Source organism: Cololabis saira, chromosome 4 (assembly GCF_033807715.1).
Source record: "Cololabis saira isolate AMF1-May2022 chromosome 4, fColSai1.1, whole genome shotgun sequence".
NCBI classification, from domain to species: domain Eukaryota; kingdom Metazoa; phylum Chordata; class Actinopteri; order Beloniformes; family Belonidae; genus Cololabis; species Cololabis saira.
The window spans coordinates 38,120,486-38,148,463 of record NC_084590.1 but is presented as its reverse complement, the minus strand read 5'-3'; the positions used below and the strand labels follow the sequence as shown (position 1 = coordinate 38,148,463).

The 27,978-nt window shown below is 43.0% G+C and overlaps 1 protein-coding gene across 6 annotated transcripts in view; it reads right to left on the bottom strand.

Annotated features, from left to right (window-relative positions):
• The window catches only part of frya (furry homolog a (Drosophila)), a 66,083-nt gene extending 38,445 nt beyond the window's left edge, over positions 1-27,638 (bottom strand). For 2 of the 6 annotated variants that reach the window (XM_061719687.1, XM_061719688.1), the window contains exons 1-2: positions 21,251-21,613; positions 1,929-2,128 (exon numbers count right to left, since the gene is read on the bottom strand). In XM_061719687.1, the coding sequence (XP_061575671.1) occupies positions 1,929-2,128; positions 21,251-21,467 (417 nt within the window). In that variant the 5' untranslated portion in view covers positions 21,468-21,613. Of the gene's footprint in view, positions 1-1,928; positions 2,129-3,728; positions 4,015-6,674; positions 6,900-21,250; positions 21,614-27,568 lie in introns of those variants that run through there. The other 4 variants (XM_061719689.1, XM_061719692.1, XM_061719691.1 and 1 more) reach the window with 3 other exon arrangements.
• Positions 27,639-27,978: the final 340 nt, after the last annotated feature.

The following is a 27,978-nucleotide window of genomic DNA, read 5'->3' as shown; positions in this document are numbered from 1 at the left end:
CACCTAGCAAATCGCAGGACATCACTTGCTGATTAATGCAGAATAGCTGAAAGTCTGATGTGAGCGACAGAGGCCCTGCGTGGGCTGATGGTGGCACGTCCCCCTCTCTCTTTTGCTTTCAGCTGGATCATCAGCTAAGCCCAAAGCTCTGATGAACCTTTTTAGTTTTTCAACAAATCCTTGTTTCTAAGGAGTCCATCTGTGCCGGACTGACAGAAACGTCGATGCTTCCAGCACCACCAAGCTTTTACAGTGATCTTTCAGGGCCGTAACACCAACAATGTGTTCCCTCGACCAAAAGATTCACAGCAACTTTAATGTACTTTATTTTCTGCCACTTGAATATAACGTCCCTGTTTGAGCAACAATTTTAATCTTTTCCTGCATCTATTATACTAAAACTGGGTACAGATTACTGAATAGATTATGGACTTTAGCAAACAAATCCACTTCAATGATGAGAGTGAACAGGGGACTGCTATGTGTGACTAACTGCAAGCTGAAGAAAAAAGCCACAGACGGCCCTCAACTCAGAGAAAAACAAAAAGAAGCACGTCCTCCCTGCATTCCTCTATAGGGTATTACAAAGAAACACGGGGCCATACAACACTTTCCCTGTGGTAATTAACACTTCCCCACTGCCTGAGGTCACGATTTATAGCTTCCTGTAAATCACGGTCACTAAAACTAGGGGCAGCATGTCCGAAGGTGCCTTGCTTCTACCACGACACACGTGATCCAACAGTATATTGTTATAGTCGCAGTTCAACTCACAGTTCAGCTCTTGTGACTCTGGACATGAAGCACGAGGTAATATTATTACCGCGTGTACCTGATTTTAAGTAGAAGTTTTATAACAGTGATGTGGCAGTGGGAGTCGTGCCCACAACCTCCTGAACACCTGCCAACAGAAGTATTTATGCCAGACCAACTGACTCCAACCTCCAAGAAACAAAAGGTTTCTTCAGGATTTAATTGATGACTTTTTCCTGATGTTCCAGAAATGACCAGAAAACAAAAGACAGAAACGACTACTTGTCTTTTCTAATGTTTTTCTAAAAAAAATTTGTTGATATATTTAAAAACTTTGGTTAATTTAATTTAATTTTGTATTTATTTAATATATTTTTTAGAATATTTTTAGTGTATAAAACATATTTTTAAATTGTTTTGATTTTTGCAGTGTTTGAGACGTGTCAGAACTATATATTTAATATGATGCGTCAGGCATTGAAGGTTTTAACGGCACAGCCATCTGGAACTTCCTTCCTGTCAGTTTTAATGGTTTTTCTGGATCCAGAACTTTCTCTGAACCAAGTCCTGGTTGAGATCCAGTTACTATTTATAATTCCAGCATTGGAATTGTATTCATGAGGAATTTCCAGATCATTTTCACCCTCAATTAATGTAGCCTATTGAATATTCTTGAAAGTGACATATTTAAATGTGTCCATATGGAAAATTAGAAATAAAGGAGAAAAACTGATTTGTTTTGTTCAGCTTAAACAATGTTGAATGAGTGCACATATCAGTTCGTGATCAACTAATCTGTACAGCAGACAGAAGTCAAGGAAGGTCTCTGTAAATAACTACGACTGTTTCCACAAACAAACAAAGTAGGCTTATGATTTAATTGTTCTCTCTCTAAAAAAACATTTGACTTTGGTTTGATTTAACTTTTTGAAATTCTTTTAGTCACTCTCCCAAACATCTGCTACACCATTTGATGCAGAATTATAAACTGTTTATAACTCCATCGTTCAGTTCAACACAGTTCTCAGTCTTTTCTGTTTTAAGAAGCGTTTGCTTGGTGCATAAGACATGCTTCCATGAAAATATCTTAATTTGCTTTACACTGACTTAATAAAGCAACAACAGAAGACATTGGGGGCAGCACCTCTTTGCTTGTTCCCTCTCTGCTCACTCACCAGCGGCTCAGCCATGATGATGCGGATTTTGCGCTCAGATGCGGTTGTGAAGTTGGCGAACAGACTCTTGAGGACGTACTCTCCCGGCTTGCTCTCCGGGTCGACGCTGATGGGCACCATGGCTGGGGGGCCTTTTTCTCCCTGAGGACAGCTGACTGGAGGGATGGGAGGTTTACTATATCCGTTCCCCACAGGAGACGCTGCGGAAAAGACACAAAAACAAAACACAAGTTGGGCAAAAAAAAAAAAACAACCTTCATTAAGAACATCGCCCATTCCAGTGGTTCAGCCACACATTTGTGTATTAAAAGAATCGCTAAAAAGGGCACTTGAGATCTTTCCAAACATGGACACAAACTTCTCAACATGTGGAGCATTCCTGAGATGGAGTGTCCAAAGGGCACCGGCTTGGCCCCAGTCTGTGCTTTCTTTCCTGCTTCTGCACAGAACTGGGCACGTATGGAAAATAAAACACCGAGGTCGGCAGCTGGTGTTTTCATTTCATACCAAAGATGTCACTGCCCTTTGAGAAAAGCAAGAGCCTTGTTCATGTGACCATCCTTCAGCCAGTGTTGTGATGTGGCCTATGTTTAACCACGCATGGCCCGACGTAGGCCGCAAAATCCCATAAAGTAACTCAGGAGTTAAAAATTGACCCCAGTGTCACCCTCTGCATCCAGACACGCAGCCTCCAGACACTAAATCCCTAAATATAGTCCAGAAACACAAACAAGCATCTCATTCCAACAGGGAGATTTAGCTTTAACGTAAACCTCACCACAATTTAACCTCAGAAACTTCACTAAATCTGGCCTGAAATATGCAGAAAGGTCAGGACAGACTCACTGTCTTGGAACTGAAATGTCCTGAACTCCAGAGACATGTAAAACTGTGCATGTAATAAAATGATTGGAGAACATTACATCAGCGGCGGGGTATAGCCTCCCCTGTGTCAGGGTCAAATTACCCTACATATATCACAGCCAAACAGCAGATGGTGTAGTCAGCTTTTTTACATGGCATTATGTGGCAGCGTGTCATTTTGGAGATTTATTTGGATTTCTCTGAGAGTGCTACTGAAAGTGAGGAGCTGAATGGGTCAAATAAATAAAAACAAAATCACACTGTCGCTGGAATATAATTAGTTTTACCTATCCACAAATATAAATGAGTCATGTTTATTATCTAAAATACAAAGCTCTGTATTTTTTAAAAGACATCATGAGACTGTACAAGATGTCCAAGACATAAAGGCTTCATTATCTTTGAAATTAAATTGTTACTTATGTGATTAAGTTATAACAAAGCCAAAACCAAAAGCATGTAATGAACAGAGGAATCGCATGACTGGTAAATTAATTTAATGATTCAATATTGTTGTCTGGCGAAGCTGGAAAACAAATCACAAAGATTTCCCTGAAAGTCAAAAGCTGAGTCATTAAAAGAAGCTTTAACAAACTATTTTAACTGCTTTGCTTTAGTGTAAGAAAAATGAAAGTGGCTGCAGGAAAGGCCGTTCAAATGTTATGTAACAGCACTTGTGCACCACAGAAGGAAAAGACGGGAGCTCAGCGTAATTTCATATCAGCCCTCTAAAGAGATACTAATGACCACGAAGATGATAAATCTGCAAAGAAGAAGCCAAACAATCGCTTTGGTACCGGTATATAGATGTTCTTCACCAGGCCTTTCCAGGACACAAAGCATTGACATATTCCTTCAAGGAATGCCCAGCATGTGTGACGACCTTTTGTGGCTTTCAGAACATGCTTCCCTCACTCGAGACAACTCAGCACCTACCCAGACCCTTGATGAAGCTGATGACGCTGGCCTTACTCCAGCACACAGCTGTCCCATCCATAGTCGGGAAGGAGGATATGCTATCCAGGGTTGTCCTGATTTGGGATGGACGCTCGCTAGAAGAACCCCCCAACTTCCATGTCTACGGCGTCAGCTGGCTCCGTCCTCCTGGGCATCGTTTCCATGGTGTGCAGCAGAGAGCGTGTTTTAAAAAGTGGGAGTCGAGTTTGGAACGGGAGAACACACAATCGCTACTGTAGTCTCTCTCTCTCTCTCTCTCTCAGACCTGCCTTTGCCACGGCTTCCTCCAGCCCCGTCACCAACCAGCGCCTTCCAAGAGTGAAGGTCAGCCGGGAATTTTTAGCTCCACAGCGACGAGGTCCAACATGGTGGCATAGTTGTGTGACTATATTTATCCTGGGGGGGGGGGGTAAACACTATATTGACAGAGCAGCCCTCCCCTTCCCTTGATTCTAAAGCATGAGATCCAAAAAAAAAGCCAGAGAGTAAACACCAGTCTTCATCGGGAACTGCATCATCATTTCCCATTTAAACGACTCAGATCTTAAGAGCTGCAAATCCGCACTTCACTTTATTTCGATTCTCTTGTGTCAATGACTTTAAATTGAGAATGAGGAGGGAAGCAAAATAAAGGAAGCAGTGTCCAGCCCTTCTCCTGCTCTGGGCACTGCACGAAGTCTCAGACGCAACATGTGACTCTGCAAACAAGGAGATGGGGCACATCATGCATTACATCATGGCCACGCTGGAAACACCCTGAGCATGGTGGTGCTCCCGAGGACAATGCACACAGGCCAACAAGTGTCTCTCTTGCACACGCACACTTCCACGCAGGCCTACGGCTAATGCAGTGCAGAGAGACATTCCCACTGAGTAAACAGCCACTTCAGCAGCAGCCTGTGAACAGAGTGGGTGGATATTTAGATACCTCTGACCTCTCTAACTGGACCGAAAATTCCAGTTTAAACATAAACATCTGAGAAAACTTTGTTCGGCTTTTGGACAAAAAAAAAAAAACGTCGACTGCAAGTGAGCAAGTAGATTCACAAACACACAAACACAAATTCACGTTGGTAATACCTAAACTGTTTTTCCCCCTTAATTGTATATTAAAATTTTTAAATTGTATCATTTAGTTTTGGGACAAACAAAAAAAACAGGGTCTCTGCTGACATCCACATAGGCCACAATAGCTATGTTTTCCCTAATGAGTTGACATTTTTTTCTTGTCAGTTTAAGCCAATCAATTTTTGCTGATATATTTATCAAAAAAAAGACTCAGCAGCTGGACATAGAATCAGTAACCAGTATTTCAGGTTCACTGGCTCAACAAAACAGGGAGAGAACGGCTCTGCAAAATAACAGATGAACCTGACGGTCTCAAAGTATTGACTATGAGCTGGAAGCGTTTGCCCGCTGCGCGAGAGCATTTCAGGCCAATTACATAAGTGTATAAAATGTCTGAAAGCCTGCATGTGTTTCACCCACAAGCACTGATTCCCTTATGTACAACAACCAAAATAGTGTTTTCTCCTGTAAATTTGAGCTGGGGCCTTGCCCGGCGTGGTGCTGCACAGTATTAAACCATGAAAGAAGAATGATGTAAACACTGATGCAGAAACTGAATTCTCAAAAACGTGCATCGTCATGTAATGCTGATGTAAAATCAGCATTACATGTCAGAAGATGTAATCAAATCGCACCTAAACAGCATTTACTTTTCAGAGGTTTGCAGCTGCGTGCGGCTCGGGGAGCCGTGCAGCTCGTCTCCCGCTCTGATTGGCTGGCGAAGGACTGGCCTTCGGGGCAGTTTGGACAGCAGACCTGACGCAGCAGCTGCACAATACCAGTTCTGTGCTGCTGTTTTATCAAAACTGATACACACCGACGAAGGTTTAGAGACGGCTAACCTTGTGGTGGCAAAGCAAACAGCATCTGATGGAGAGCAGGGAAACATATCCTGCTGGTTGCAGCCACAAACTCTACATCTTTCTTGTAAATGAAGAAGTAAAAAGATAAACAAGTGTTTTGCCCCCCTCCCTCCGAGTGTCAAAATCGCAGCCAATTTCTAATTTGCAATGTAAATCACTGTGATCCACACCTTCACTGTTGCCAAATTGAACTTGCATTAACACAACATTACCAGGTGCTGCAAGCAGAAGTTGAGAGATGTGATTAGGAGAGACATGTTTAATAAAAATGATAAAAGTCGATACAGTCCAGTGACTTCCTGGACCTTCATCACTTTACCAAAGTCATCCAGTGTGAGGATTATGCAACATCATCAGGGGATGGCTCGATGCTGAATGTGTGGACGGGGGCAGGCTTGTGCATCTGTGGCATCTACTCACATGCAGATTCAATGGATATATTTACACAAGGTACCGCACTCCCTGGGAGATGCAGAATCGTACCTTCCATCTCAGCCTCACGAGCCCGGGGACGGCAGCGAAGCGGTGAGCTCTGCACAGAACATGCAATCGAGCTGAAGCTCCACTAATCCTATTACTGTGCCCTTGCACTTAATAAGAACTATTTAGGGAAGCCTGAACTAGAGTGCAGCTAAGAATTATGTAAAAACAGCAGGAATCCGCTGCAGAATCATAACCAGGCTGTGTTCAGATTAAACAGAGTGGTTTTAGCCGGAGCAGATCTCAGTAGAAGTCACTAACTAAACCCGATTCGAGTGATGCTCGCTGTTCGTGGATGTACGATCGAGATTCCTTTCCAAATTCGCAGCCACTGACATTCTGACCAATAACCTCTATCTGCAACAAGCTGCATGTCCCAGTCACAGACTCCAACAGGAAAACAAAGCAAAAATCAATGAATAAATAAATAAAGTCCTGATCTCAGTGCAGCTGCGTTCTCCGTCATTCAGTTTCGTCTGCTGAGCACGACAAGAAGAGACAAACTGCTACTCACTTCCACTCAGGGATTTCAGCAGGGACTTGATGCTGATTTCAAAGAAGCCTGAGTCCTGCTGGCTGGCCATGGCTGCGGCTTCCTGCCCCAACCTGTAGTTGTTGTTTCCCTTCAGCAGCAGCAACAGCAGCGAACAGCAGTAGCCGCTCAGCTGGGACCAGCAGGTAGCGTCTGCTGTCACCTCTCTGTGACGCACGCACTGCTGTGCTGACGAGACCCTGAGAAAACACACGAGCCCGGCTTCACCCCTCCTCTTGCGTCCCGTCCTTGGCTATCAGCCCTGCGTCCCTCTCCTCCCTCCCTCCCTCCCTCCACTCTCTCAACATCTCTCTAACTCTCCAAAGCTGTGGCAGGCAGTGGGCGGCAACGCAAGCTCCCTTTAAATAACTGCGCGGAGGCTGAGAGTGCAGGAAGCAATCCTCTTAGCCGAGTGTAGATAATAATAACCACTGTTTGTCTGCGTGCAGAGCCTGACGATGACACCGCTGCGCATGTGTGTTTTTCAGCATGACTGGCACGAATCGGACGGACAGGACACCAATCCTGACGGGGCAGATGGGGCATGCAGGCAGCATGACACATCTGGAGGGCACTCACATTGATCAGCAAGCTGATGAGACCAAATGGGTGCAGAGGATACGGTGGGGAGCAGGAGGCGACGGCTGGTCTTTAACCTGTCACTTCTTCACAGCAGCAAATTGAGGCAGCAGTCAAGTGCTGAGCATCCCATCAGTTTGCTCGTTAGGGTGACACTATTAATTATTTTACTGTCTACTAGGCTAGCCGATCTTTTGAGCTGATTGAATTATTATGTCAGCTAAAAGTGGAGGAGGACCTCGGTCAAAAACTGTCAGTTTTTCATGCATTATTAAAATTGAAAGAAGCAGATCAGATTCATAGATGAACATCTATGGCAAATATCTATATGAATATATCAGTATATTAATGAAGGAGTTGCAACACTGACCTAAGTTGGGGCAATGGTAAGATAAACAAATGCTTCCAGCTTGGATGATCAGTATAATTCAAACTAAATGTTTAAAGATATATGAGAAAATGTCCATTCTTTGCTTTTAAAAAAAAATTACTTAAACGATTTTCTTGATTCTTCTCCTAAAAGTAAACTTATTCCAACAATCACAATATTTTGCTGATGTCTTGAACATGCAGACTATGAACACATCATGCCCCCCCCCCCCCCCCCAGCTCTTAGAGTAATCCTATCTGAGCTCTGTCCGTCCATCAGGCAACAGAAACTTGACCTTGATTACGTAACACACACTGTGATGGAGAAACCATCATTGGTGTTTTCACAGTTCGGTCCTCGATCGTCCCGTCTGAAGCCAGGACACGCGGTCACCCGGCCTGGTGGCGCAGCACACGGACATGCAGTGCAGTCTTGTCGAGTTGAACATATACCACGTTTCTGTGAAATTCCACCATCACTCAGTGGTATTTTGGTACTGCAGATTAATTGAACCGACGAGAAGAAAGACTTACGCAATCCTTTAGGGACAGGGTGACACTTCCAATTTGTTTCTGACACACTTTAGTCATGGTATGATAGGTCATTCACATAACTACTCCATCTGCATTAAAGGGAAATTATTTTGAACTAAGAATATGTTGTCTATGCAAAAATATACGTTTGACATGTTTGGACCAGAATAAAACACATTATCGTCGTACCCAGAGCTATAAATGAGAAAATACAACCTGAGATGTAGAACAAGACTCAATATAATCAGTGTTACACAGTGTATCATGATTTATTGGTGGATGTTCATGGGTTAATGAGTCTTGGTTTTATTAAAGCTCATTGCCTGAATTTTAACTGAATTTAAACTGGTTTTTAGTCCAAGTTCCGAGTTCCATCCATCCATCCATCCATCCATCCATCCATGCATCCATCCATCCATCCATCCAACCATCCATCATCCATCCATCATCCATCCATCCATCCATCCATCCATCCATCCATCCATCCATCCATCCATCCATCCATCCATCCATGCATCCATCCATCATCCATCCATCCATCCATCATCCATCCATCCATCCATCCATCCATCATCCATCCATCCATCCATCATCCATCCATCCATCCATCCATCCATCCATCCATCATCCATCCATCCATCCATCCATCATCCATCCATCCATCCATCCATCCATCCATCCATCATCCATCCATCCATCCATCATCCATCATCCATCCATCCATCCATCCATCCATCATCCATCCATCCATCCATCATCCATCCATCCATCCATCCATCCATCATCCATCCATCCATCCATCATCCATCCATCCATTCATCCATCCATCCATCCATCCATGCATCCATCCATCCATCATCCATCCATCCATCCATCCATCCATCATCCATCCATCCATCCATCCATCCATCATCCATCCATCCATCCATCATCCATCCATCCATCATCATCCATCCATCCATCCATCATCCATCCATCCATCCATCATCCATCCATCATCCATCCATCCATCATCCATCCATCATCCATCCATCCATCATCATCCATCCATCCATCCATCATCCATCCATCCATCCATCCATCCATCCATCATCCATCCATCCATCCACTAGGGGTGTAACGGTATTTGTATTCGTCCCGTACCGTCATGGTACGGGGGTCACGGTTCGGTTCACGCAGTCATACGGCGAATACATCTGACTGAGTTAAAAAAAAAAAAAAAAAAAAAAAAAAAAAAAATCAATCGTTTTTTTTTTCCCTTAGAAATATCAACAGTCACGTTCCATTACAGACCTAAATGTGTGCTAGTCTGTGCATATCAATAACTATATGTGCAATTCATATATCATCATAAATTGTAGGCTATAATAACGACAGAATGTTCTAATTCTTAATTTACAACTGTCCTGAACGCATCGGCGCCGTGAGCCAAAGCGGGTTGGCTGTAAAGCCTGATTTATGGTTCTGCGTTAAATCGACGCAGAGCATACGCCGTAGGGTACGGCGCAGTCTACGGCGAGGTTATGCGGCGACGCGCAACCTTCGCCGTAGGCGCTGCGTTGGTGTAACGCGGTACCATAAATCAGCCTTAACAGTCACAGCAAATTTGCCGTGAAGGAGATTAGCGCTAAAGTTTAAAACCTACAAAGTTTTGAATGTTACCCCGTTTTCCACGTTACCTGGATTATTTTGGGTTATGGAAGAGTCAACTGTCATTGGTGAGTCAGTGTAACCTTCTTAAATAATTTATTTATCAGAATGTTGTGGTATTCTTGACCACCTGCTTATTTGAATGTGCTTGTGTTGTTGTCAACTAGACCGCCGAGTCTATTCTCTGTTATAGAGCTCAGAAATGATGTTATAGACCGCTGTGTCTATCTATCTAAATAGATGTGTAATTTAGACCAGTTATGTTTTTTTTTTTGTGTTTAAGCTGTATCAAAGATGGAACTGAGTCTGTGTGTGTGTGTGTGTGTGTGTGTGTGTTCGTGTGTGTGTGTTCTTCTGAACAAGTTTGTGACTTTCCTCTGCTTTCTGCAGCATAGGCCTATAGGCTTAGCTCAATAAAAGTGAGAATAAATGTTGTTTGAGGGGTAGGATGATGTTGTTGAACGTTAAAATGACTATCATAAGGGCCCATGGAGAATGCTCCGCCCCCAGACGGCTCTGCCCATTATTCTATTTATTTTACACTTTAATAAAAGATGCTTTTTAGTTTTGTAGCCAATTGAACAAACTTTAACTTTCAAATGCTATGATCAAAATAAAGGAAGAAAAAACTCGTCTTATACATTTGGGACTTTTTGTATTTTTTTTCCCGTTGTACCGAACCCGTACCGAACCCGTACCGAACCCGTACCGAACCGTGACCCCTGTACCGAGGTACGTACCGAACCGTGACTTGTGTGTACCGTGACACCCCTACCATCCACCCATCCATCCATCCACCCATCCATCCATCCATCCATCCATTCATCAATCCATCCATTCATTCATCCATCCATCATCCATCCATCCATCCATCCATCCATTCATCAATCCATCCATCCATCATCCATCCATCATCCATCCATCCATCCATCCATCCATCCATCAATCCATCAATCCATCCATTCATTCATCAATCCATCAATCTATCCATTCATTCATCAATCCATCCATCCATCCATCCATCCATCCATCCATCCATCCATCCATCCATCCATCATCCATCCATCCATCCATCCATCCGTCCACCCATCCATCCATCATCCATCCATCCATCCATCCATCCATTCATCAATCCATCCATCCATCCATTCATCAATCCATCCATCATCCATCCATCCATCCATCCATCCGTCCACCCATCCATCCATCATCCATCCATCCATCCATCCATCCATCCATCCATCCATCCATCCATCCATCCATCCATCCATCCAGTAAAACATGTAGAATTCCTGGCTCCTTTCTCCACATCATTGGTTTTTCAGCTTCACTTCAGTTTAATTTATTTCCTGTTTTATTCTGTTGAACTTACTACCGTTTTGCGTTTTATTTACTTTTGATTAATGTCTGTTTCCCACCTGGATTAGATTACTGATATCCACCCCTGCATCACATTATTCATTACCTCCCTCACTATTTATCCTCTGAGGTTTCTGTTGTTACTGTCAGATCCTTGTCTTGTCTCTGTTTTTGGTTTCCTCCCGTTTAGCTCGGCTTTGTTTCTCTTGGCTCGCTGGTGGGTTGTTTGCGTGGACTGTTTAGCCTGCCCGTGATTCTGGTTTTAAGTCCTTTCCATTCGCCTCCTTTCCTGACACATATTCATAATTTATTTAGCAGAAGCTGTGAGCCGAAAAAGTGAGTACTAGGATACATCCTTACTGCTTCCATGTAGTAATTAAAAGGGTAACTAGCAGCCAAGTGCTGCTAATCAATTGTCAACTGGTCATCAGTAATGGTAAGCTCCTCTAACAAAGTCAAAGTTTGCTGATCTGGAGCATTCATGTGTGTGCCAGGACAATGCCAAGATGGAAAGTTATCAGCAACAGTCTCAGAGAAACAGCTGTTGCTGGCCATCAATCTAAGAAGTGTTGTAAAGGTTATAAAGCAATTACCAAGCGATTGCAAAACAAAGCACAGAGGCACACAAAACAAAGTATAACACAACCATGTCATTTGGCTCAACAGATCAAAAGTCTGTGTCAGTTATCATGTGGCTTAACTGTGGTTCAACATGGTACTACCTAAACCGCAGTAATCTGTGTTTAACCAGGACCTACGATCAATGTTAAACCCCACTGCAGTGGAGCAACAAGAACGGGTTTAGCTGTTGCAGTTAAACTGGCTGGAACGCTACAATGTAAACATTCACTCTGCGGAGTCAGTACAGCTTACACAAACTTTTCTTTCTTTTAACATGAAAATATAAGAATAAAAAATAAATAAATATAAGATCTTCCATCCAGTAGACGGATTAAACAGCGGGATCATTGAACAAAGATTGGGAGGCACATAGAATTTAAAGCTCCCATGAAATCGCTGAACGTTGATTCAACAAAAGCACGCCCAGAAGGTACACAGGAATATCATCGTCTTTCCCAGCAGGACAAATCTAGTCCGGTAGCCTATTTTCTTAATCTCTATTATTGTTAATCTCTCTTTTAATGTTTTTTTTTAATGTTGGCTTTTAAGTTAGGGGTCGCACCCTGCATGGGATTAAATGACGGGAAATGGGTTAAACCATAAACCTCGGCTATATCACCGACTGTGCAATTGACCTGCAATGTTGGGTAAGAATGGGTTTGACAGACTGATGTTATAACAATATTTACTGAATGTGCTGTATTATAAAGAATAAATACGAGGTATGGACAGTGAAACCACTCATCTGCAACTCGTCATGTGATGAGGATCACATGCACAGATTCGTCCTTCTGGTCTATTATCTTTATGATCGGCTCATGTGTCTTTTACATGTTTTTCCAGTGCCTTCATAAAAGAAGTATTCTCTGGACTTAAACATTGCATAGTTTTACTAATGACATCTAAATACTCCGTCAACATGTAAATCCCCAGATCTTGCAGGCGTGTTTGGCTTCTGAGCAAACATCTCAGTCTCAACCTCAGGTGAGTAGTCAGGCCAAACACTACACAATGAGCGTATTATGCTCATCAGCATCCTAACTGCAGATAGCTCCCTCTGTAAGTGTCCAGGATTTCAATTATGAGTTTGTGTTTTTTAGGAGGGAGATGTGAGGGATTCTTTTTTAAAAGACAGAACAGAGTTCACTTCCATAACTTATCCATCATTTATAATCTGCTGTGCCTGACTTGTCCAGTTAGAGGCTCTCTAAAGGGCAAACAGTTATGTAATTCCCTAGATTAATTATTTCAACATTTATTCAACAAGGATACAAGTACAGGCAAACAAATGGACGTCTCAGACTTAGACTTGCGACGATTACAGCAACTAAACTCTTAAACCACAACTAAATCATCTCAGAGCTGTACACATGAATGAAAAACTGTTTTACAGAAATGTTTTTATCACCAGAGACCTTTCTGTGCATGCTTGCTGCAATTAAACCATTTATGTAAGGCACATACTCTTCCCCCACAACAAAAATATCTCTAATCCAAACAGCATCAGAAGCTTTATTAATTTGAGTGGCATTAAAAACCTGTCTAATGGACATGTTTCTCACTAGGATTACAAGAAAATGATAAAACTGTGTTTTTTTACCCGTATTTTAACTCCCAATGCAGGTCAGAGGACCCGGTGATGTCTGTATCACAGCATACCATCCTGGACTTAACAGCGTGAAGATGTCTGAAGATTTAAAAACGACTGTTTATCGGCATACTAGATAGGATCAGTATCAGTTCTTCAGAAGGAAAACTGCACCAGTAATACTCACATAATCCTCATTTTTGAAGGTCTGTTTATCTCCTGCTGCCGTGTTTACTCTCAAAACATCAAGACGGAACGTGTATAAATCAGTGATGCATTTGCTGATAACAACGATCGCCCATAACCATGTTTCTCATAAAGTGAGTAGCACATTAAGCACTCATTAAAAGCATTATCAAGCTCTGCTGGACGTGAGGAATGTGAGGTATGTCTGTCCACTTGAGCCATTTTTGTGGTAGTCAAGCTGAAGCGTTTCACTCCTTCTTTTTCTCCCCCCATGCTCATCTTTCTTCATCCTGCTCGCAAAGTCTGGTCCTTAAAGTCACTCTTGATTGTACAGTTACTGTTTCACTGATGCTTACACTGTTCTACTTGTGAACATGCTGAGAAATATTGGAAAGTATTGTCAGATGCAACGTTAATTCATGACTATGAGGTCAACTTGCATTAAAAAAAACTGTGCTGAGCTCCCCAACTGCCTGTCCATTATTAACAAGCCACCACATTCCTACGTAACTGTGACAAATACTGCAGGAAGGTGAGGAATTTCACTCAGTGATGGTGTTGGATTACCGTCCATATGATTATGAATTCATGACATATGTGAGTGGGTGAACATTTCTCTTGGACCAGTAAACCTAAAGACTTAAAGTTTCATGATCCCTGCCTCATGGTGAGTTTACGACACCTCCAGCGTGGTCTGGAGAACGGAAAGACCCCATGGACACCAGGATTTGCATATGTGACCCTCTTGGTGATAAGGCACCACACTTTGATTGGACAAGGACCCCAAGCTGCAGGAAGGGGTATCAACTTCCTGTATGCAGCTATAAAAGAGGAGACCCCCCTCTCTCCGGTCTCTTCTCTCTTTTCTGCTTCTTCCTTCTCACCCACAGGTCTCTGTAGCACCAGGGAGCCAGCCAAGGGCCGGCTTTCTCCTTCGTGAACGAAGGAGCGTCCGTTTTGCAGCGCTGCACGAGCGACCCACGCAGTTCCGAGCCCAGGAAGCCGAACTAGGGACCCTGCATTGCCTCGACGTGAACGCGACGCCGATCCGAAGTTGAAGGAAGCCAAGTGCTGTGCCCAGCTGCTACCCCCTCATCTGCAGCAAGGACACAGGAGGGAGTGATAGCCGCTTTATCAGGATCCCCTGCTGAGCGTAAACACCCAGCTGTTCCCCGAGGAACGCTGACTGACCACCCTTTTTTCTTCAACTGCAAAGATTCACGTGAGAGGCTGTTTTTGGTGTCTGGGCAGAGAAAAACTTAGTAATACACTTTAAAAGTTGGTTTACGCTGTGAGCTGGACTGCTGATCCCGTCATAGTTGTGTTTCTTAACTTAAGTGTTTTTGTTTATCTTCTTATTGGTCTACTGCTGCATCCACATTGCTGGATCGTTATGACATGCTTCTCGACAACCGAAAACAAGGCCCTTCTAAATTTCCCAGTTAAATGACCAGAGCGCACGTGTGAAGTTTAGTTTCACAGTGGGGCATTTCTGTGTGGGAAAGATCAGAAGGTCTTGGGTTTCTGGTAATGAGAAATTATTTAAGAGTGTCTATTATTTTACTTTTCTTCTGCATCTCTCTCTCTCTCCCTCTCGTACTAACCCCCCCCCCACACGCACACACACACACGCACACACACACCCAGACGCTCCCCTCGGTCATAAATTCCCGAGCCGTTCTGAGATCCGACACACACACACACACACACACACACACACACACACACACACACACACACACACACACACACACACACACACACACACACACACACACACACACACACACACACACACACACACACACAAGTCACACCCCACACAGATGACTGGAACTTTTGCATTGTATAATTTCTGTCCCTGTTTACGTAGTGCGCCATCAGGATTTTATTTGGGGTGTTGCGTTTATCATCTTTTGACACCTGTATGTAAATAAATCCTGATTGATTTTTAATGAGTGGTTTGTTGTTATTTCATACAAGATTTGGTCACAAATTGATTTGTTTAAGCAGAGCCTAGTGTTCGGATATCACGCCTTCACTGTTATTCTGTAAGATATAGTAAGATTTGCTGTTCTGCAGGATAATTCAAATCATAATGAGACTGATTTTCTGCTGTGTAGTTATCAAATTTCCCCCGGAGTAAGGCATCGGGGGTGGTGCCCCGAGAATTATTATCATTTTGATAATTCAAATTGATAAATAGTCCACTTTATTAATTATTAATAATTCTTTAATAGAATTATCATTAGCCTTCGATAACTGGACAGCCAAGCTACCCGAGACGCACAACATAAATGGTGCCCCAGCGTGAGGCTCTCGAAACGATATTTGTGACCAAGTTGTATGAAAGAACAGAACATTAATTTTGATCGGGAAAGAAAATATTTTTATTTTTCTTCCCCTCTCATTATCTGATTCCTACGGTTATTTTAAGTTGTTCTAATGGCAACCTCGCTTCACTAAGGGTTGGTCGCTTTAAGTTTATTAACTTGAACTTTTATTTTTATCACTACTTTTATTAATCTGTTTGATTAATTTTCCTCTGCAACCTTGCTTCACTGAAGTTAATGGTTGGTTTTGTTTCAAGTTCTTTAAATTCTATTAATAGAACTTTGTCGGGATTACCCCATGTGAGTTATTCTTTCGGACTAATTTCTATCGTGTTTTTTAAATTGAATCTTTAATTTGGGTGGCATTTAAATTTCAATCCACCTTATTGATTCTTTTATTTTTCTTTTGCTTGCAAGGTTATCTCGATTCCTTTTATGATAACCAAGAACCCAACTGCTTTCAGGCACATATCAGAGTCTCTCATGCTTCATTTATTGTCTCATTCCTCCTAATCTGGGTGATAACGTGAATCTACTTCATTACTGAGTGTTAATCTCTTGGCAGAGTCGCAAGCGAAACACTGGTGTCCGGTTCGTGAACTGCGCGTGGTGTACAGGGCAGGAAACTCATCGCATTTGGACGCAGAGCCAGCAGAGGTGAGCAGAGGTTGACTAGAAGGACCATCAGGCAAGTTCCGTTTGAATAGGAAGCTTTTCGCCAGGTACCCTTCAGTCCCGGGTCCCCTGGCCAGACGCGCAATGACTAGCCCAGGTAACCATGAAAGGGGGGCCGAGGCTTCCCCCAGCGTCACTTTTACCGACACTCAAGAAGTAATTGCACGTATTATGGAAATACCCAGAGATGAGCTGAGCATAATAAATAACTATGACCTCCAGACCTGCGAAGGGAGGATAGCAGAGCTCACTAGCTTCGCCAAGAAACCGTATAAAAAAGCCTGTGTAGCCAACGTTCCGGGTAAACTGGCGTTGCTATGGCAACGTAAGGCAGAACTCCATGCTGGGGAAAACAAACACAGGTGGCGACAAAAATACGAGGGGGAAGTGTTGGCGCACTGCGATGCGCAGGAAGAGATTGAACGCTTGAAAAGCCTGTTAAGAGAGGCTCAAGCACGAACCCGAGAAACTAGTCGATGCACCTCAGAGGAGGTGAATAACGTCCATAATTATGAACGTAACGCTGGTGATAGGACACAGGAGTTGATCTCGTTAATTAAGAGTTCTTCCAGAGAAGCATTCTTCTCCGATGTGCTTAGTTGCAAAACCCAGCTCCAGTCACATAAGTTCAGCCACGTGGAGGAACGCCATGAAAAGTCATGGCTGCTCCGTGAGCACGCACTTTGCCTCCGGGAGAAGGCAGTAAGCCTCTATGAGCAGTCGCTTAGTCTCCGCCAGCAGTCGCTGGACTTTCGTCAGCAGTCACTGGACTCCTGTAACGGGTCCACTCGAAGCTCCGAGAAAATGGAGCCACGATGGGTTGAAAACAAGCATGCGAACCGCGAGCCACGGCTCGAATCAGAAATTAAAGTAGATCAACTCTCCAGTGTCCCGATCATTAACAATTTGCAGCAGTGTGATGAAAGGCGTGACCAATCTCACACTGACCCACGGCCAGCAGGGGGCCAGAGAAAGGATCCAGCAGTTAACCTGCTTATCCTGTCTGAGCCCAGGGGGACAGCCAGTAGCCCAAACGCTACTGACACCGTTCCAGACCTTATCACCTGGGATGAAATGAAAGTGCAGCCACCGAGGTGCAAAATGAGGAAAGGGGGGTCAGACTTAAAGCGTGCCCCCCCGTTCACCCTCAGGCCCACTGCTCCGCGTGTTCAAGATGGGGTGCTGAGTCCGAAATGCGGCCAGCCTCATAATCTGAAGGCCGTAAATCCAAATTTCCGGGAACCTTTCCCTGAGGGACAAAAAGTTGTGTCAGGTGGTTTAAACCCCCACTCCGACCTACCTGTTCCACACCAGACAAGAACTAAGTATTCTTCTCGGCACAGGGACCAGGTGTATCAGGAATGTTCTGGTGGACCAGACGACCCTGGCCCGCCGCATAGACAAGGCTTGCGTCTCCGTGACCTTGAATCCCTGGCCAATGACATAGAACACTTTGACCCGGATGATCCAGGGTCAAATATTGAGAATTATCTCGATGAGGTTCAGGATTGCCTCCGAGATTTACCTCATGCATCCTCTAGCGAGAAGGTAAAGCTTCTTTGGAAAACCACAGCCAGGAGCGTTCGTGTTTTCATAAGATCCCTTCCAGCTAAAACCAGAGACTGCTATGAAGCACTCCGTCAGGCTTTGCTAGAGGAGTACTTTTCTGAAACCGACTGGGCTTCAGCTACTCTGGCTGCTTCTTCAATTAAGCACCAGGAGTCAGAAACCCCCAAAGATTATTACTGGCGTCTGAGAGCTGCGTTTTTCCAGGGACGCAACACTCCCGGTTTGGAGAATGATCGTCATTTTAAGTCTCTATTCCTACATAACCTCCATGAAAGCGTGCGATGTAAGGTAACTCTTTACTGCAGCGGGAGGCGAGATCTCAAAATGCGAGAAATCCGCGGGTACGCTGAGCTGGCGTGGGAAACACAGAGACGTCCCACCGTAGATTCTGAGAACGGTGCACAGAGTGACCGAGAGGTGCTCCACCCCGGGGCTGACGCCCAAGGGGTACAGCCAAGGGTACAGCCCAAGAAACGGCGCAGACGTCGTAGATCAACAGGCCAGGGGGGTGCCATATATACCCTGTTGGCCAGAGCGCTGAACGAGCTGCATGAATCGTCTGCAGCTGACTGACAACTTCTGACCCAGAAGTGCAAATCCCCCCTACCCTGAAAAAGGGGGGGCAGGGATCTTGGAGTGTTAGGGAAGTAAAACTCAGGCCTACACTCACAATTTTATTTCATTTGTTCTGTTTTGTTTTTCCGGGTTTAGCAATTAATCGCAGAGTGATTAAATTGTTAGGGAACAATACTTTCTTCTTCCGTTACCCGAGGTCGGTTCTGTTACAGGACGGACCCCCTCCGATCCGTTTCCTTCCTCAGCACCGCTCTGCCAAGGGATTAACACGTGGTGAACACCCACTGAGCCTGGTCTGCTTTTGGCAGTTACGTATCGAGGGTCCGTAACCTAACTAACCTCCCTTCTTTTTATCTTTATCTACCTCATTCTGCTAGTAATGACACTGAACTGCGTAATCGAATCCCTTATCGTTTCTATATGTTTTATGTTTTATGTTTATTGTTATGTTTTATACCCTAGTCTCATATAGCATAGCGTATTTCCGTCTGCCCAGACATGCCTCACCTCTGCCCAGACAAAGCCTCCAGCGCTATGCTAACCTCTGAACTTTTAAGTACTGTGCCCCTCTGCCAACCAGGACTGCATCACATGGACTGTTGCACTGTTGGTAGATTTGACAACCAGACCCTGCATTCCCGCCGTCAAATCTAAGGGGGGATGTTGGATTACCGTCCATATGATTATGAATTCATGACATATGTGAGTGGGTGAACATTTCTCTTGGACCAGTAAACCTAAAGACTTAAAGTTTCATGATCCCTGCCTCATGGTGAGTTTACGACACCTCCAGCGTGGTCTGGAGAACGGAAAGACCCCATGGACACCAGGATTTGCATATGTGACCCTCTTGGTGATAAGGCACCACACTTTGATTGGACAAGGACCCCAAGCTGCAGGAAGGGGTATCAACTTCCTGTATGCAGCTATAAAAGAGGAGACCCCCCTCTCTCCGGTCTCTTCTCTCTTTTCTGCTTCTTCCTTCTCACCCACAGGTCTCTGTAGCACCAGGGAGCCAGCCAAGGGCCGGCTTTCTCCTTCGTGAACGAAGGAGCGTCCGTTTTGCAGCGCTGCACGAGCGACCCACGCAGTTCCGAGCCCAGGAAGCCGAACTAGGGACCCTGCATTGCCTCGACGTGAACGCGACGCCGATCCGAAGTTGAAGGAAGCCAAGTGCTGTGCCCAGCTGCTACCCCCTCATCTGCAGCAAGGACACAGGAGGGAGTGATAGCCGCTTTATCAGGATCCCCTGCTGAGCGTAAACACCCAGCTGTTCCCCGAGGAACGCTGACTGACCACCCTTTTTTCTTCAACTGCAAAGATTCACGTGAGAGGCTGTTTTTGGTGTCTGGGCAGAGAAAAACTTAGTAATACACTTTAAAAGTTGGTTTACGCTGTGAGCTGGACTGCTGATCCCGTCATAGTTGTGTTTCTTAACTTAAGTGTTTTTGTTTATCTTCTTATTGGTCTACTGCTGCATCCACATTGCTGGATCGTTATGACATGCTTCTCGACAACCGAAAACAAGGCCCTTCTAAATTTCCCAGTTAAATGACCAGAGCGCACGTGTGAAGTTTAGTTTCACAGTGGGGCATTTCTGTGTGGGAAAGATCAGAAGGTCTTGGGTTTCTGGTAATGAGAAATTATTTAAGAGTGTCTATTATTTTACTTTTCTTCTGCATCTCTCTCTCTCTCCCTCTCGTACTAACCCCCCCCCCACACGCACACACACACACGCACACACACACCCAGACGCTCCCCTCGGTCATAAATTCCCGAGCCGTTCTGAGATCCGACACACACACACACACACACACACACACACACACACACACACACACACACACACACACACACACACACACACACACACACACACACACACACACACACACACACACACACACACACAAGTCACACCCCACACAGATGACTGGAACTTTTGCATTGTATAATTTCTGTCCCTGTTTACGTAGTGCGCCATCAGGATTTTATTTGGGGTGTTGCGTTTATCATCTTTTGACACCTGTATGTAAATAAATCCTGATTGATTTTTAATGAGTGGTTTGTTGTTATTTCATACAAGATTTGGTCACAAATTGATTTGTTTAAGCAGAGCCTAGTGTTCGGATATCACGCCTTCACTGTTATTCTGTAAGATATAGTAAGATTTGCTGTTCTGCAGGATAATTCAAATCATAATGAGACTGATTTTCTGCTGTGTAGTTATCAAATTTCCCCCGGAGTAAGGCATCGGGGGTGGTGCCCCGAGAATTATTATCATTTTGATAATTCAAATTGATAAATAGTCCACTTTATTAATTATTAATAATTCTTTAATAGAATTATCATTAGCCTTCGATAACTGGACAGCCAAGCTACCCGAGACGCACAACAATGGAAATCATGGTAGAATTCCTGGGAAGGCTTGTCCAGTGTATTTTTTCTAAATCAATGTTTTTGGAAGATAAATAAATAAAGGTCTCTAGCTGAGTATCAAAGTGTTAAACAGTGCCTACTTTCAAGAATGGTGGGTCTCTTCTTCTGCCGCATCTTTTTAAACTTCCCTCTGAAGTCTTTGGGTGGGAATGGATCCAGCGGTAAGCTGGCGATGCGTCCCGGGACAGCCTCATCCCGTCCATCAGAACAATCCGTCTCACTTTCAGGCGCGTCTCTCACAGTACTCTCCTCTAAAGACATGTTGGATGGCGGGAAGCCCACAGCGTCTTTTTTCATTCCTCTGAAGAAGTCATTTGAAGCGGTGCCAGGTATCCCCTCCTTTTTCTTTCTCGGAGTTGTGCAAAAGGAGTCTGTGACGCGAAGATGCAGCCAACGTAGCCACCTTCAGCCTCCTAATCTGTTTTAACCCCAGCACTTGTCGGGGCAGTTGAGCAACTTACAGTAACATTCATGAATTGGGCAGGTATTGGATTACTTAGACAGCCCCTCCTCTTTTCAGCAAAAAAGGCATGAGGCAGAGGAGAGAGGGGCAAAGTCATGAGTGCGGAGGGCGGGAGAAGGATAGAGCGGCTTCTCTGACAGCTACAACATCCCTGTCAACTGCACGGCCATGAGGCAGTCCTGAATAAATATCCTGTATTTGTCTTGGAGTCCACTCATAGACATCTAAATACATGGCTCCTGGCGGAATTAAATTGTACAACAACTTCTCATACTCCGACAAAGATGCTCCACATGCTGGACAAAAAACTCTGTTTAGTACCAACATTCTCTGTGTTGAGCTTGTGTTAGAGACATAAACCCAGGGAAACATTTGCACAGCTTATTCTCATTTCAGTCTTTTTCAGCCACTGTAGCGAACCCTGACTGGACACACCTACAACATGAACCAGTTTTTCCTAGTGTGACCTACATGAGGAAGACAAGCTTCCAGTGTATGTACGTAACATGAAGGCGTTTTCTCTTTTAGGGACAAATGAGAGTTAGAACATGGAACAATCAGCCTCACAACCGTCTTTTCATTCTACTATGACCACGATTAAAGATGGCAAACATCAAACATTTGAAAACACCAACTAACAGAACCAAATTCGTCAAAGACAATAACTGCAATACATTAAAAAAAATACATTTTCACCAATGAAATTACTCTAGAACTGATCACAATCTTTATGCACTTCTAAAAATAAAATTAAAAAAAGATAGCCTATGAACCATTTATGCTACGTGTAGTGCTTCTACCTCTTGATCTGTGTAAAAGGAGTGTAAATCATATCTACTAGTGACCTCGGTCGTCCTTCTTAAAAATGTCCTCATGTTGTCACAATAAATAAGCAGCAATGCAAAGCCATGTCTTCACACAACACCTAAAGACTCTGTATACACACCAAAAAAAGTATTTTCTGAATTAAAAGAGCACCCTCTCAATTCTTTTATGTTTTAATTGTGCATACATACAATTAAAGTTATGAAATTGAGCTTTGATTCAGAGTTTCATGTTGAGGCAGGCAGCACCGAAGTGTAGGATGTTATAGTAACAGTGCGCCCTCTAGTGGCCAGCAGCTGCACAAAAACATTGAGCAGATTATGTCTGCTGAGTTACTGTGTGACCAGATTATAAACAGAGCAGTTTGTCACCCATGAGACCAGTTATCATCTAAGTGCAGAAAAAGAAAATGTGTTCATTTAAATGTACATTTAAATGACTGGATGCTATAACACAAATGTTTTGTATTGAGTCACCTGTGTTGTAATTCTGGTAAAATTGCAAACCATTTGTTTAGAACTGAAATGTGGTTCAATGTTTTAATGCATTTTAAGCAAAGAGAGAAGAATTTTAGTCGACAAATAGAAACTCGGGCATTGTAACATGTTGTAAAATAAGTATTCATAATTACCATTAAGAAAACTAGCTATGGACTGTTGAAGTACCTAGCAAACCAGAAAAAATCCTGAATGATATGGAGAACGCAAATAATACCAAATTAGATAGTTTTACATGTTCGACTGTTGTTGTCGCAAGATACGTTGTGTGTTCACATCATTAAATTCCATTTGTTGATATACATCCATTTTTGCATCAGGCTCGCATCCATCCATTTTCTATACCCATTTTATCCTTTGCAGGATCACAGGGGTCTCCTGGAGCCTATCCCAACACTTAACACTTAAAAAAAAAAATTCTATTTGTCAGTATACATTTTATGAAACATACTGAAATGAGTCTTCTGCTTTTAACCTATCACTAGCTTTTCCAGTGCCTGTGGAGCAATCAGGGTTAAAGTGGTTCACCTCAGTTGCTGCCAGATCAAGGCCCACCTCTGTAACCACTTGGATACGACTCCCACTTGATGTTTGTAACCAGTGGTCAAATTGGGTCGGGACTGTCCGGGACTGAACCCCTGCACGAGACACCAATAAAATAAATGTTTCTTACGGTTTTCGGTTCTGAATAATTAAAACAATATTTTCAACAAGTGAGACAATGAATCTCCTTTATGGGGATTTTCCTCCCAATGAATGCTGGTTACTAAGAACCCTGATCTGCCTGTCCGAGCTCTCATTAAAATTCTCTGATCAATATTCTATAGCGGTACACTGATTTTTCTTTCAATCTCCATTGACCCCCAATCTTAAAATGTCCAACTAGAGCAAAAATAAACATATTTACAGCCTCGTTCAAAAAACAATTTGGTCTCAGTCTTTCAATTTCACACCCATGACAACTCTGAGGTGAGCAAATTCTCTTTTCTACCATGCCAGAGGAGTTTATTTTAAGGAATACATTTATTTCTAATATGATTGATTGACAGTCGGCTCAGCCAATGGCTAGCCAACTATCACTTCCTTTCATAATCGTCATTCAACCGCCATTCACGAAACGATCAGCCATCTGTATTAACAGTAACACACCGTCAGCTAAACGCAACAGTCATTGTTGATTTTGCCGTCGAATCAACATGTTAAACGGGTTTAATCCCCTGTAAACGTGGGGCACTCGGATGGATAAACTGGGCTGGGAGGGAAGCTAACTTTGATTGACATGCAGTGAGCGTGTAGAAAAAGAGGCTTCAAAACAAGTCTTCAGAAACCAATGGGTCACGTGACCGATTGCTTCATCCATTGTGGCATAGAGTCTTGGGTGCAAACAACATCTAATATTTATTGAATTTCTATGAATCTTTCAGTGAATATACGGTTCCTACTTGGAAATGGAGCAGCAGAGATCTCTGCTAGCAGGTTATCATGACGATGAAAATGGTTTCTGATTCAGGCTGAATAACCATTCCAAGGAGAAGGAGAAGAGGATATTGGTTCTGCACTGGTTCTGTTGCACCTTAAAATGTGCAAGCATGAAGAATGGGACACAATAACAAGTGAAACTGCTCAATATTTAGTGCCCTCAATGCCAGAGAGTTTTTTCAGTGTTGTAAGAATGAAGACAACATTTCAAAGTGGTAAAAGCCTAAGTGTCCCATCTTTCTAACATGTGTAATGCACTATTGAATTATAAAAGTGGATGTATATTACCAGATGAAAGAGTTTATGTAGTTTATGTAAGAGGTTCACTAAAACAAAATGAACCATGAGTCGAGTAAAATTAGGATTTTTTTTTGTAAACATTAAAAATAAAAATAAAAGACTATCACAGCCTCTTTAAAAACTCTTTTTATGTCTTTTTATCATCAACTGACACTGAATGAAAAACTAAGTTGAACAGCGAATCTAAAGAGTAGAGTTCAAGTGTCTTGACTTCGTTCCATGATGCAAAGCGACGGGCTGCCCGGAGTGGAAACGAGGCTACAGTCAGCTGAAACCAACACCAGAGGGCTGTTTCCATGGCGAGACGCATTTAGATTTTCACCCGCTGAGCAGAACACAATGAATAATTGATACATATCAGGCCCTAATGTTAGCACGAACAAGTTAAAGGTTAGTTCCAGCGACGCTTATCAACTCTCGAAGGGCACACCTCTGCAACAAGTACCATGGAAAACAGACGGCACACTAAGACGGACGATGATGCGTGAAGACAGCAGCTAGGCAACAAATATACAAGTACAAACTGAGAAAATATTGATCTGTTTGAAACAGTCACTAAAGTGCATTTCATTCAACTCTTTACTTTAAATGGAAGAAAAAAAACGACATTAATCACCTGTCCAAAGGCTCATTAAACATTTCCAAATCTCTTGAATGTTACGTAGAATTACTTTGCATAATGAGTGCCAGATCAGATCAAGGATGTCAAGCTATTGAAGCATTTACAGCCTTTATTTTTCTACCCAGTACTCCACTGCACCTGATCTTGGGCATCTGATTCACCCACTTCCACATTTTACTTGAATAATATCTAGTAACAGCTGATGAAAACTAAATAAATCAACAAAAAGCCGGTATCCACAGTGAGTAATTATGCAGTGGGACACCTATTCTCCACTGTTCTGAGTCAATACACAAAGCATCTATTCAATGGCAGCGAACAAGTCAACAAATGGCACCTGTTGACTGCTCTGCCTGCGTATTATGAGGCCGATGAGGGACGGGGTTTCACAATGAACATGTGAAGTTGCTGCAGCCTCAGAATAAAAACAGAAAAATTAGCTGCATACCAAGTTACAGTTGGGCGATTATGTTCTTACGCATCAATAATCTGCAGGTTTCTCTTTGCCTGGAGGGAAAAATATTGATTGCTGTTGACAGAGATTAGTTTAAATAAGAAGATGAAGCAAAAACTAATTTCAGTCTATGTTCCTCATCAGTTTAGTTTGCTTGGCTGTGAGGATACCCTGAGGGTTTATTCGAATAACCCAGAAGGATTACACAGTCTCTCTGACTGCAGAAAGATGAACATAATTATAAGGATTCTTCTTCTTTACTAAAGATGCACAAAAGAGTCAAAGGTCCTCCTGGAATTGCTTGAGGAGGTTCATTTAAAAGCTGTCTGAAAATTCCAGTATCAGCACTGATACCAGCGGTAATGAAATGCTTGACAGTTTTTTTTTTACAGGAGATATTTCTGGAGGATGACATCAAGGAATGCAACGTGCTTCCCCGCAGAAACAAAAATGTCAAGTCGGTTCATATCGGCTCTATTTATGGAGCAACTCTATACAAACACTTTCTGTTTACTTTGCAGAAGAAAGAAAGAAAGAAAACAGACAAAATAACAGGTAACTGCAGGCAACATGAATCGTAAAATCATCTGAGTCAGAGTTGGAGTTTCCACACATAAACAGAAACTGACATGGTGACAGGTTTGTGATGGAGGATCAGTAGAGAGAGAAATATCTACACAGTTTGTTAAACTTCAGACGGACTTGCACAATAAATATTGTATGCAAAGCTGTTTCATGTCGTGTAATAGTCCTGTAAAGTACAAACTGTATTTAAGTAAGTTCAAATTTCATTTTAATCAACTAAGGTCAATACAAGAAATGTTTTAGATCCTCTTAGTTGTATTTATAATTCTGTCATAACTGCTGCCACTGTCTTGTACCTACCCACTACGTTTATATTTCTTACATTTTAAGTCATTATTTGCCAAATGTTGCAAAAATTGTGCTCAATATATAAATAAATAAGAAAACTAAACCAGAAAATAATGAGGAAAGTACAGAACAACAAAACTTCGCACAAAAAGCCTTATGGTATATGAGCTTCTACTCAGTGACCCAACCATCCTGCACAAAATATCAATTTTCTCCTTCTTTCATTCCCTAAAATGTCTCAGAAATAAAGATTATGAATGGATTAGCTGGATATGATAGTAGGCACTGATATATTTGTTATTTTTAAGGGCCTTCTATGTGGACTAGAGAAGCCTGTCTTGTGTTTAAAGATTAACTTGGTTTATACTTTCGCTTTAATACCGCGACCACGCAAATGGACTTTGACACTAGATAAGATTTTTTTTTAAGAAAAAGAAAAAAAATCACACGTGGTTGTCCTTAATATGGGGAAACAATTTTTATGTTTTCATATTTACATGATGATTCAGTGTTCTTACTATTAATTAAAACCTAAACAAAAGAGCTACTGGACTCCGTCCATCGGTGCTTTGACATAAACTTTCGTTCTAAAGGCTGATTTATGGTTCCGCGTTACACCAACGCAGACACTACGCCGTAGGGTACCGCGGCGACGCGCAACGTACGCCGTGGGCTACGCCGTACCCTACGGCATGCGCCCGCGTCGATTTAACGCAGAACCATAATTTAGGCTTAAGGTCTGAAAGCGCAGATGTCGCAAAACACAGGAGGGAAAAAACCCCAACAAACACGTTTAATTATCTCCTGGCTTCCTAAATGGAGAAATTAAACAACAAAAACTAGAAGAGACTTAGCGACATTTCGATATTAGAGTGGGATACATACCTTGGTGCGGGGCAGGTTGGTTTATTCGGTTCCCTCCATCCCGGCTCGGCAGTGAGTCCCTCCCGCAGATCCACTCTGCTCCGCGGGTGTCCTCGCATCAGCAGGCCGGGAGCAGGCTCCTCCCCGGCAGACCCGCCTCCTCGTCCTCCTGAATAATGAAAAACAAGCTTCGGCTTTCTTCAATCTGCATGATGACCTGGTTCCGGGCCATTTGAGCCGCTTTCAAGCACATCTGCTGTCCTCTGCTCACTTTCATATGGCAGCTTGGACCATATTCCATAATATGGGCTACATAATATAAATAAACATACTGACCTTTAAAAAGAAAAAGAAAAGACTACGGTGGTATTATACGACGGAGTATTAGGCCCAAACTAAGACAAAAAAAATAATATATAATATGAGAATAA